General features: G+C 39.2%; 1 protein-coding gene across 1 annotated transcript; it reads left to right on the forward strand.

Annotated features, from left to right (window-relative positions):
* The first annotated feature begins 12,512 nt into the window (after positions 1–12,512).
* Positions 12,513–12,731, forward strand: LOC127675664 (60S ribosomal protein L37-like). Its single transcript, XM_052171723.1, has one exon. It carries the CDS (start codon positions 12,513–12,515, stop codon positions 12,729–12,731), a length of 219 nt encoding a protein of 72 aa, XP_052027683.1.
* Positions 12,732–13,323: the final 592 nt, after the last annotated feature.

Here is a 13,323-nt window from a genome sequence, read left to right on the forward strand (position 1 = left end):
TATCTGACTTTTCTCCCTTATTTTTCTCCTAGCATACCAGATACTTACATAACTTTGTGCTCCATGGGGGAAATTATCTAACATTTAGTACCAGTGAAAATAAGCCAATGGAAAAAGTAAGAATAAAACTTTCCCTTCATGGAGGATTCCTGAGACATTCACTACACACATAGCATGATAACTCAATAGCATTTGGTATAATCATTACATGTTTGGCATGGATAGCACACAGGTTGGTAACTTCCAAAGATATGCTAGATATCACTGATTTGCCTCCAGCAAAGTACCAATAGCCACAGTCTGGAAGTTCAGTTCTATTTTCAGGTCTGGAGCAATTTCTCTCACCAGATGCTAAATGGGAACTTTAGAAATCAAAAGTTCAATGGACTGCTAGTAGTGCTAAATTTCACAGAATGGTACAGCGCTAAGCCTGTGATGAGGAAACATCTCAACTGTTCCAGCAGAGAGAGAGGGGCTTTTGTAGCCAGTTCTTTCCTCAGTACTTTGCCAGGAGTAGATTTGCAAGCAGGTAGCTTTGTGCAAATTACAGTACTCTACTTGGCTTTCTGTCTTTTTTGGATGGAGTTCAGTGAGCTAGAAGTAGTGGTTATAAATACCCATCAGTGTCTACTAAAGATTTTATATCAATTCTAGCCACAAGAGACTATGTTAATATAACCATAGAACAGTCCATTAAATCTATCTTACATAATCTTCCCAGAATAAATTCTTTGTCTTTATTATAACCACATACTTCCTAAATTTTATTCCATAACATCATACATTCAGGACCTATCACCACCCAACAAAACAACATTCTCTGCCCAGAAAGAAGCTGTACTTGCTAAAGGAGGAACTGCAACAGAGATAAGACAAGTGGATGCAATCCTCCTCGTTATTCTGATTTTGGCAGGAAAAGTGAGGTGGGGCGATAACATGAAGGTGTCAGCTTGTCATTTCATAAAATCAGTTAGTTTTAGAGGAGTGATGGTGCAGAATGGATCTGTGCTAAAGAGCACATTTGGAGACCCAAGATTTGGAACCCATGAGAAGAAATAGACAGTAAGTGGTGGGGAAAACAAGGTAGGAGTGAAAAAAGACATCCTTTATGCCTCAACTTTACCACTGGGGAGGTAAAAGACAATATTGGCCTAGCTCAGGGTATTCTCTGTCTCTTTAGGGGAGAGTTTTTAACAAACAATGAAAGGCCCTCTTGCAACCTATATCTTGAGGGTATGGAACTTAAGGATGGATGGAATCTGTCTAAGAGATGTGAAAATAGAGAAATTAAGTAATGTGCCTAAGGCAATATGAAGGAACAAAATCCCTGGCTTATAAACCCTGTTAGTGATGCTTGGTTATTATTAGCTGTTTCCCACTAATATCAGGAATTGGGAGACAAACAAAGGAAGTGCAAGTATTACTGTGGAAACTTGACATGACAGAAGTGATTTCTTCTGCCCAGCTTTACAGGCTGTACATGACTATTTATTGTAGAGGGAAGAATGATTGATTCAGTAAGGGACCTAGCACTGGTATGGATGTTTATTGACTTTGCTCTGCATATCATGGGATATAACCTTTGTTTAGTATAATGTGTTATTAAGTTTTTGAAAACTTCATGAATATGCCTAATGTATTTGATTATATTCAACCTACTCTTTCCTCTAACTTTCCCCAGGTCCAGCCCTACCCCCCCCCTCCTTCTATACAGTTATCCTCCTTATGTGAAAAAACACCGTCTAATTTGTGCTACCTGTATGTTCATGGGTGTAGGGACATCCACTGGAGCATGACTGCATGACTGACCTACTGGGGACCACATTCTTTATGAAATCTATTTCTTCTTCTTCTAGTAGCTATCAACAATCAGTACCTCCTCAGGTAAGAGGAGGAGTTCATGAGCCCGTTTGCAATTCATAATGGAATGCTGACTGGTTTGATTTTATATAGGTCTTGTGGTGGCAAGCACAGCTTTTTTGAATTCGTAACTTCAATTGTTCTGACATGTCCAGAAGGTGTTTTGCGTTACTCCTCCCTGACCTTAGACCATGTAATTTTTTTGCCTTCTCTTCCATGATCATCCCTGAGCCTTAAGCAGAGGGAATGTGCTGGACAGTTTTATGTCAACTTGACACAAGCTAAAGTCATCTGAGAAGAAGGAACTTCAATTGAGAAAATGACTCCATAAAATCGGGCCATAGGCAAGCCTAGGCCTTTTTCTAAGTTAGTGATTGATGGCAAAAGGTCTAGCCCATTGTGGGTGGTGCCATGCTAGTGGTCTTGGCTTCTCTAAGAAAGTAGACTAATGATATGAAGGTTTGTACCCAGTTTTATTGTAATTTGTTATGCCATGTTCAGGCCTCTGGGAGCTCTTCTCTCTCTCTCTCTCTCTCTCTCTCTCTCTCTCTCTGTGTGTGTGTGTGTGTGTGTGTGTGTGTGTGTCTCTGTGTGTGTGTGTGTGTGTGTGTGTGTGTGTCTGTTTTTCTCTCTCTGGAGGAGGGGTATATGTAAATAACAAAAACTGAGCAAGCCATGCAGAGCAAGCCCAGTAAGCAATACGCCTTCATGACCTTTGAATCAGCTCCTGCCTCCAGGTTTTGTGTGAACTATGATATGGATATGTAAGCAAAGTAAACCTGTTTCTCCTCAAGTTTCTTTTGATCGTGATGCTTCATCACAGCAATAGAAAATCTAACGAAGTTAGGGGTGTAATATTGATGATTAAACATGGTCTTTAGAGGTATGAGAGGATTTTGTAGATCTGAATGACATAGATTGGTGTTTGAATTGGATTCATAACATGCTGAAGCATCCAGAAGGGGGTAAAAAAAAAAAAGAAAAGTGGAAGATGTGACCTTACTGTACAGGTCGCAGAAAAGAAAATATGGCAAGATTTATGTCAAGCTTGTGTTCCTAGGAGAAAATGGATGAAAAACCAAATGTCCTGTGAGTGTTTGAAAGGTTCTAAGGCACCCAATAGCAGCCAGGGGATAGAAGAGGAAATGGGTGACAGTGGTAGACATGTGATCCTCACCATAGGTCCATACTAAAGACTAAAGAAATTTCATGAGATGGGAAACATAGTAGCAACTTCTTAATATTGTGGCCAAAGTGACCCAAAATTGAGAGCAGTTGCATGTAGCAACCAGAGTCCCAATGAATTGCCAATTATTTGGTACTTTGCTAATGTAAAAAAAAAAAAAAAACACTTGTGTTTTTGTGAATATTAGAACCAAGTGGATATTAATCTGTGGTAACCCCAAAAGCATTGGGACAGATGGGCAGATGTTGAATATAGGAGTAGAATAGTGCATGTAGAAGGACTAGGTTTGATTTAGGAATAGGCAGTCACCCCAAGTTTATACTCTGCACATCTCTTCCCTGCAAGCGAATGCCCTATAAGTGAATTATTGCTGGGACACAAACCATACACCACCACCTTGAGAATGAGAATTGTAAAAGCAGTTAAATAAAGTACTTTGGACTTGCCATACTGCTGTACCCAATATCATTCTTTTAACAAAATAGCTGATAAAAATATTGGGAAATTTCCACGTGTATTGAAATTTTCTTTTTCTTTCTTTTTTTATTTTATTATTTTTTTCCATTACCAGCTAAATCTCCAAACCAATCCCCATTCACTGTGAATGCTGTTCTGAATATTATTCATCTGTTCTTCACAGATTCCACTGTTTGTTATAGGATGGTGAACCTGGCCCTTGCTCTGTTATCCCACCCACCCTCTGTGAAAACGTTTCATTACATCGCTGATGTAATGTTAAACATTGCATGCTTTGAAAACTTAGAAAGCATGCAAAAAGACATATAAATACACTTAAAGAAATGAAGATGAGGTTTCAACCTGCAGGTATCCTTCTATGTGAACTTTGCCTACCAACCAGGTTAATTACAAAGCCTGGCACAGCTGCCAAAGTTTTGGATAGAGAAATCATAAAGGCCTTTAGAAGATGACCTTACCAACCAACAAAGATGTAAATAAAGTGTGGAAACAAGCCAGTTGAGTAGCTAAGAAAGAAGTAAATTCATAGGTCATGAAACATCTCCATATCTAGCTTGTTCAGTGAAGAAGAGGCCATTATTCCCAGTGTAAAAATAAAGGAAACAAGTAGAAAATCCTAGATGTCAATGAAAACCAGAGGACCAAAAACTTCACCAGGAAGATAGCTAACATTACTATTTAATTTGACAAATATGATAACTATGTATCTATTTGTTGTCCAGTTTGTGTTCACCATTGTCAACAGAATAGGCACAACTTCCTTACAGTCTATAGCTGTTCTCTATGGAAACTAGCTGTCTGCCTTCTCTACATCTGACAAGAACTTGCAATGTTTAGAAGATCCCTTCATTTTTGTTCCCCTTAACCATAGAATGTAGCTTCTATAGTGCTCCATACTCAAAGGAATTCTTAGCATGTTGTTCTATTTTTTGCCCATGCATATATGTCTTCCACTAACATAGTAGTATGTACTCCGTATCCTGCTTCATTCATTCTTTCTTCTTTCTACTTCATTGTCAGGGTCTCTCTTCCTTGCTTTTTCTAGGGTGTAGTTTCCCTCCTTGTGTTGGTGTTTTTCATCTATTATCCTTTGTAGGGCTGGATTTGTGGAAAGATATTGTGTAAATTTGGTTTTGTCATGGAATACCTTGGTTTCTCCATCTATGGTAATTGAGAGTTTTGCTGGGTATAGTAGTCTGGGCTGGCATTTGTGTTCTCTTAGGATCTGTATGAGATCTGCCCAAGATCTTCTCACTTTCATAGTTTCTAGTGAGAAGTCTAGTGTAATTCTGATAGGTCTGGCTTTATATGTTACTTGCCCCTTTTCCCTTACTGCTTTTAATATTCTTTCTTTGTTTAGTAATTTGGTGTTTTGATTATTATGTGACGGGAGGAATTTCTGTTCTGGTCCAGTCTGTTTGGAGTTCTGTAGGCTTCTTGTATGTTCATGGGCATCTATTTCTTTAGGTTAGGGTAGTTTTCTTCTATAATTTTGTTGAAGACATTTACTGGCCCTTTAAGTTGGGAATCTTCACTCTCATCTATACCTATAATCCTTAGGTTTGGTGTTCTCATTGTGTTCTGGAGTTCCTGAATGTTTTTGATTAGGAGTTTTTTGCATTTCACATTCTCTCGGACTGTTGTGTCAATGTTTTCTGTAGTATCTTCTGCATCTGAGATATTCTCTTCTATCTCTTGTATTCTGTTGGTAATGCTTGCATCTAATAGCTCCTGACTTCTTTCCCAGGTTTTCTAACTCCTTGGTTGTATCCCTTTGTGATTTCTTTATTGTTTCTACTTCCATTTTTAGATCCTGGATGGTTTTGTTCACTTCCTTCTTTAAGGATTTTTTTTTTTTTTTGCATTTCCTCTTTAAGGGCTTCTCCCTGTTTACCTGTGTTCTTTTGTATTTCTTTAAGGGAGTTATTTATATCCTTCTTAAAGTTCTCTATCATCATCATGAATGTGATTTTAAATCAGGATCTTGTTTTTACGGTGTGTTGTGGGTTTCCAGGGCTCACTATGGTGGGAGAACTGGGTTCTGATGGTGCCAAGTAGCCTTGGATTCTGTTGCTTATGTTCTTGCCCGTGCCTCTCTCCATCTGGTTATCTCTGATGTTAGCTGGTCTTGCTTTCTCTCACTGTGGCTTGCACCTCCTGCAAGCCTTGTGTGTCAGCACTCCTTGGAGGCCAGTTCTCTCTGGGAGGAATTTGGGTATGGAAAGCTGTGTCACAGGGTCAGCTTCAGGGTGCCCAGGGTCTCTCTTTCTAACCCACCAGAATCCAAAAGCTTTACCACCTGGTATTTTTCTGTGTTATTTGCATCAATGTTTCTCTTGGCATTGGCAGTCAGCAAAACCACTAAGAGAACTTGTAAACACAGTGTTGGTTTCCATCTTCAGACCCTTTAATTGAATGTGCCTAGAGTCATGCCTCAGATTGTTCTTGGGAATTCATATCAACATTATTTTAATGAAAAAATATAATGCTTGAGAAAATCAACAAAATAGTCTGCTTAGCCAGAGTAACCAAAGGGCACAGAGACCATATCAAAATTGACAAAATCAGAAATGAAAAGGGAGTTGTAACAGAAACTGAAGAAATTCAAAAAGCCATCAGATCCTACTACAAAAGCCTATACTCAGCAAAACTGGAAAATATGGATGAAATGGGCAATTTTCTAGACAGATACAACATACCAAAGTTTAAAACAGGATCAGATAAACCATCTAAACAGTCCCATAATCCCTAAAGTAATAGGAGCAGTCATTAATCGTCTCCCAACCAAAAAAGCCCAAGACCAGATGTTTTTAGTGCAGAATGCTATCAGACCTTCAAAGACCTAATACCAATAGTCTTCAAACTCTTCCACAAAATAGAAACAGAAGGAACAGTACCCAATTCATTCTACAAAGCCACAATTACTCTGAATATTTTCTCTTGGAGACAGAACGTTTTTTTGTTTAATCAGGAACCTGTCATAATTTCCTTTCATAAAGGACTTCAGAAGAGTTTTTTTCCTACTTCTATCATGTTTAATGTTCCAAATAGATTATAAAAACTGGTTGAGTGCATATAACTTTTAGCTTCAGAAGATATTATGTATATTTAAGAGGCATTTAACTATTATAAATTATTTTGATGACTTAAAAAAGAATAGAAAAAATATAAGGCATATTTATCTCTATAAGCAAAGGCTGAATGAATTATCAGATGGTTTCATTTTAGGGCACTGCCATATGCATTTTAAAACAATTGAAAATTATTACTTGTTTCACCTTCTAACATGTTGAATTAGGAGCTGGGAAGAAAACACAGCAATTGATTATTTAAGTGTAAAGGTTAGAGTTCAGTTCCCTTAGTCCCCATGTAAAATTCATGTGGACTTGATGGTTCCAACTGTCACCTCAGGACTCAGGAGGCTGAGACAGAAATTCCTAGAGCTAGCTAGCTAGCTAGAATAGCCAAAATTGCTATACTTCAAGAAGGGATAGGGATGGGGGGGGTGCAGTGTTGAACAGTCCTTGTACACTCCAGAAGCATCCTCTCTCCTCCCTTTTTTCCTCTAAGCCAGTGGGGAAGAGATGAGCATGTATAGAGTTTCTGTCATGGTCATTTGGCCAGCCAAGTGTGTAGTGCAAGCATCCATGGATTGTAAGGACAGAAAGAATAAACTGAGTCATATGACATGCTCTCTTGGGCCAAGCAGGGCAGGTGGTACAAGCAGAGAGCCTAGTGTATGTCCCAAAACATCTTTTCTCATGTTACCAGATGCCACCACTGACCATGCCTCTTACATTGTACTTCCTGTGGAGCTCAAGGCTAAGGCTCCTGTGGAGCTCAAGGCTAAGGCCCTTGGACAGATACTTGAGCCAACAGTTGAGCCAAGAGAATGTGAATGAGACCAGCACTAGAATGTTAGCCTTCATAAGCAGATCCCCATCTCCTTAGGGTCCTCTATACCCAATTCCACCTTTGTGACTGGCAAATATTGGGCAGCTGAAGAGTGCCACCATGGAGAAGAATGGCATGAATATCTCTGCAGCTTTTATAGATGCTTGGTTGCTGAGACCCAGGGAAATGATGTGCTAACTGCTGCATATAGATAGAGCTAGCAAACAAGTCCTAATGAATTTGCAGTGTCTTGAGGGTGAGAAGCTACTATAGCCTCTGGTCTTCCTGGTAAAAATGTATAAAGTCAAAATTGTAGGGATCTTTCAGGTCTCTGTAGAAATAATTGTGGCAGATTTAGCATTGTAGGGCACGAGAATCTGTGCCCTGATCTCTGGAGTCTATGCTATCCCTGGCAGATTACAGAATCTCTGATTTCTGGCCCAGAGCCCTTGGCTCCTGTCTCATTATTCAGGTTGCTCTAGCTCTTAAATTATCTTTGATTCTTGCATTAAGGAGAAAAACAAGGTCTGGTGAAGTGGCTCAACAGGTAAAAGTGTTAGGCAAGCACGAGCAAGTTTGTGACACAGGACATACATAGTGGAAAAGAACTGACTCCCACAAGTTGTCCTCTGGCTTCTGCAACGATGCCATGACATGGCTACACACATGCACAAACACATAAATAATCATGGAATTTTTTAAAAATAATGTAAGTAAATTATTTAGCTGAATATGACACTGTGGAGACAAAAGGACAACATAGGGCTGGGCCAGGAATCCAACAAGTGCTTTTCATTTTCTGTCAAATCCCAAAATTGTTTTGTAAGCTGTTTCAGGTAATGTTGCTTCTGCTGGCCAGGAAGATACACTTGAGATGTTTATGGATATGTAAGAATACTCATTCCCCCCTTCTAAATGTTAGTTCTCCACATATGGCCAACAAATTCATTTTCTTTTTTTCCATCATTGTATTTCCCGGGCCTGGAAGAATGCTTACATTGGCCACCACTTGCCATTTGGAAACACTTCTAGAAGCTGTGTTGGCTTGGGTAAGAATGGCCCCTGTAGGCTCCTGTATTTGAATGCTTAGTCTTTGTGGAATGGCACTATTTGAAAGGATTAAAAGAATTAAGAGATGTGGCTTTGTTGGAGTGGGAACAGACTGGGTGGAGGAAGTGTGTCATTGGGGTTGGGTTTTGTGGTTTCAGAAGGCCATGCCAGATTCAGTTCTTTCCCAGCTGTTTGTAGATCACAATGTAGAACTCTCAGCTACTTCTCCAGCATCATGTCTGCCTGGGTACTGCCGTTTTCTGCTATGATGATAATGGACTAAGCCTCTAAAACTGTAAGCCAGCCCCAATTGAATGCTTTCTTTTATAAGAGTTGCCTCGGCCATAGGGTCTCTTCACAGCAACACAACAGTGACTACGACAGAAGTTGGTACCAGGGAGCAGAGTATTGCTGTAATAGGCCTGGCTATGCAGTTTGTTGGAGTAATATGGAAGACTTTGGAACTTTTGACTAGAAAAGTGTTTGGAACCTTTAAACTGAGCTTAATGGACCATCCTAGTAGGAGCATGGAAGACAGTACTGAGAGTGATTTGAACTACATGGGCCCAACTCAAGAAGTTTTAGGGCAGAAGAATATTAGTAATAATGGCCTAGAGACCATTCTTGTGATATTTTTGTAAAGAATGTGGCTGCTTTCTGATTGTGTCCTAAAAATATGCCTTCGGCTAAGTTCAGGAGTTTTAGATTAATGACAATACTAGAGAAGATTTCATGAAATCTTAGTATTGACTATGTCACATGATTACTAGTGGTCACTATAATGCAGATCTACAATGAAAAGGAGCAACCTGGGCAGGCAAGAACAAATACAAAATGTATACTTTGAGGAGAAAAGGAGAACCAGGAAATGTAATATGGAAGACAGAAGGTTCAGGTCTCAAGGAGATAAGGTTGAAGAGCCTGATGCTAAATGGAATAAAGGGAGTGGTGACTTCAGGGCAAGACATTACCTAACTAAACTTCCTTCTTGTGAAAAGTAGTTAAAGCTTACACAGTATAGCAAACCATCAACAACAGAAAGTTGATGCAAATGTGATTGAACAAGAGGGCCAAGTTCCATCCCCAGGAAGCAGCAGTACTTCACCACTTGTGCTTCTGGCTTTAGAGTCAAGGATAGAAGAAAGGAGTTATGAACTGCCCCTCCCTGGGTTAAGGAAAACCACTGAAGTCAGGCATGTATTAGGGATGTCCCTGCATGGAGGTCCACAGAGGCCTTTGCATAGAGCTGTGAAGGTGAAGCCTGGGTTGCCTTGGAGACCCCAAGATGTTGGAAATGTCAGAGCCCTGGGATAGCTGCTGAGAAAGCTGCTACACAGATGTAGAAACAGCTCAAGAGAAAAATGTGTGTTGCAGTCAACAAAGTCAAAAGGAATTGGAGGCCGGAAGAGTACTTTAGCATCAGATATGGAGATGTAGAGTTTAGAGTTTGCCCAGCTGGTTTGCTTTGGTCCAGTATTTCCTCACTAGGCTCCCTTTCCTCCTTTATGGAATGGTAATGTATATCCTATGCCATTGTGTCCTTTACAGGGGGTTACAATTAAGGGATTGGCCTGAGTCTCAGAAGAGACTTTGAACTTTCTTTTGAGATGACAAAAATGTTCTCTTTTATTATATTTTTTGCTTTATAACTACTTATTCTTATTCCATCATAGTAGATCACATCAAATATTTCAAAAATAGTTATACTTTTAAAAAAATTAATCTCAAGGAGAAACAAATATTTCAGATTCAAATACAAAAGATATAAAATATTTCAGAAACTAATAAAAAAGATCCAAGGCTGATTTATTAGCTCATGACTTTCTTGATTCCCCATTTATAAATTTGATATATCTGATTAACTCTCCAATGGTATTTATAGCAGCAGCTTTATAAGATGATTCCCATACATTGAGGAGTTGAAGAATTTATTTCCTCCGATGTAGAGATTAGATGAGAACTGTATCTAAGCTGTACAAATACAGGGATTGGGCTAAGTCCAAAATGTTTCTTTCTCTGTCCTGGAAGCTTCTAGACTTCACACAGTCTAATCTTCCAAGATGAGTGATTCAATCTGAGTTCTCTCAGCTTCTGCCTGAATTTCTCTGATTGGCCTCATACTAATTTAGTAATATGTTTTAATCTTCTGGCTCCTTCTCATTTTCTGGCTCATTCTGTCTTAATCTGTGTCTAACTTGCTCTTTCTGCCACCTGTCTCTGTAAAACTGTCCGCCATACACACAGTACTGTCTTCACATGGGTCTTGAACAACTGGGAGGCTACCCCAAAAGCTGTTGCCTGTATATGGGATATGTTCTTCTAGCTGGACTGCCTCTGGCCTCAGTGGCAGAGGAAGTGCCTAGCCTTGCAGAGACTTTAAGTGTTGGGGTGGGAGGATACCCCTGGGGCTTCCACCTACTCAGAGGAAAGGGGGGAGGGGAAGGACTGTGGAAGGAGATGTCTAGTGTCAGTGAGCAGATATAAAGGAAATAAGTAAAAATAAAATTAAAATAAAAACAGTGACAGAGAGACTTTGAACTTTTAAATAGTATTGAGACAATAATAAACTGTGTGGATTTTTGAAGTTAGACTAATTACATTTTGCATCATGATAAGCCTATGTGGGCCAAGGAATAGAATGTAGTGTCTTGAGTAATAAGCAGTCAGTGAATAATATGGGCCAAGGAAGAGAAACAGGACATTGGACTCTAAGGATCAGCAAAAAAAGGCCTCATAAGTAATTGGTGTAATCTAATAGTGTCAGTGCCTGTGGTGCCAAGATCATACTGAGTCCTCTGCACCAAACCCCCCCCCCAAATGAGAAAACAACCAAAGGAACAGGTGAATCTTTAGAAGTTTGAGGCTAGCCTGGTTTACATAGTGAGTTCCAAGTCAGTCAAGGATATACAGCGAGACCCTGTTCCCTCCCATCAAAATACGAATAATGGTGATAATGCCAGTGCTGTTCATAACACTTAAAAAGTATTTTATATGTATGGTTGTTTTTTTCTGTGTGTATATCTATACATTCCATGTGCCTGATGTTAGTGGAGGGCAGAAGATGGCATCTGATCTACAATTAGAATTACAGACATGTGGGAGCCACTGAGTAAGAGTGGAGATTCTAATTAGGGTGCTGGAAAAAGCAGCCAGTGTTCTTAGCTGAGGAGCCACCTCTTCAGCCCATAAACCTTTGCATTTCTATTTGAACAAGTCATCTAGACCTCAAACTGTAATCACAACAACTTTATGGAGCAGAAATGTTAACACTGAGAAAAGGTACCTTGCTGGCAAGCCTAATGACCAGAGTTCAATCCCCAACATCCACATCCACAAGGTGGAAAGAAATGACATTCCCACAAATAGTGTTTGTGGCCTTCTGGCCTCCACACATTCTCACATGACAAATAATTCTCTTAAAAAAATAGTTATTTTGAAATGTATATAAACATGGGAAGGAAATTAATGAAATTATACAGTATCTTAAGTTAATGGATGGAGATGATTTGTGGGATCCTACAGCTTTGACCTCTACTGTTAGTGAGTGAAGGAGTCAAAGGGAGGGAGAGTCAGTATCATCAGACTTATATCCACAGAGACAGCCCTCCTTAGGCTTGTTGTATTACAAAACAAAACAAAACAAAAACACCTGAACATGGGAAAGGGACCTGTATGAAGGGTTACTTGTAAGGGAGGAATTTGGTGTCTGGCTATGTCCAACACCAACTCCAATGGGGCCTTACAGTACTGACAGTATTGGGAGGAAGATAAGGGAGGGTTGGGGGGAAAATAACTCGAGCTATTACATATATATGAAATTGCGAAAGAAGACATTTAATAGACTACGTTTTATTCTTTTGCAGTAAAATTCCCAAGTGAAGTTACAAATGATATATATATATATATATATATATATATATATATATATATATATACACATATATGTATATAACTATGGAAAGAACATCTTTGCATCCTATCGGTTAATAATGGCAAGCATAATATAGGAATGTATCTAGCTCTTTGGACTTGCTGGTAGTAGAAGATGATGAAAGGAACATCATCTTTTGGAAAGCATTGCAATGAGAAGCCCACGCTATCTCTCCGCTGTAGCTCCAAAGCCTTCAGAAGTCAGCCTGTGCCACCTGGAAAACACAAAAGAAAGTATAACTGGAGTGCCAAGGCTAAGAGACAAAACATTACCAGGACTGGACAGATGAGGCACCTAAGGATTGTCTATCGCAGATTCAGACATGGATTCTAAACCCAAGAGCGCAGAGGTTGCAGCATCCAATTCATCTTGAGGATTTCAGTCAGTCACAAAATAAAAATTCTGAATTCAACAAAAAAGAATATATCTATTGCTTTTCATCACCTAGATGGTCACAGCATGAACAGAACTGTTGGCATATACTCTTCACAAGATCATAAATAAATGGTTTTCTCTATATTGACTTTATATCTCTTCTAGAGGCTTCCAGAGAGCCCATGACATGGCTTTATGGTAAACATCCACAAAGTAGTAGCAATGAAAGCAGTATCAAACTCTGGGAGACAAACTTTTCTTGGTACCCAAAGAAACTTCTAACTTTGTTTTCAGAAATAAACAGAAAGAACCATAGACTACGGAGAAGCCAAGGGTTATTATCAAGGCACGTTCTTGGCAAAATATTGAATTCTAAACGTATAGCAAGGGAAGGGGCACATGTTTTGCTGACACTGATCTAAGCCATTCACTTCAAAATAAGAATTCCCACATCAGAAACTAAGGTTATCAAGGAAAAAATGCTTACTGGGTTGATTTTTTAATTATGTCTCACAAAAACGTATGGGTTTTTTTTTCTTGTTGTTGTTGT

This window comes from Apodemus sylvaticus, chromosome X (genome assembly GCF_947179515.1).
Source record: "Apodemus sylvaticus chromosome X, mApoSyl1.1, whole genome shotgun sequence".
In the NCBI taxonomy this organism is placed as follows: domain Eukaryota; kingdom Metazoa; phylum Chordata; class Mammalia; order Rodentia; family Muridae; genus Apodemus; species Apodemus sylvaticus.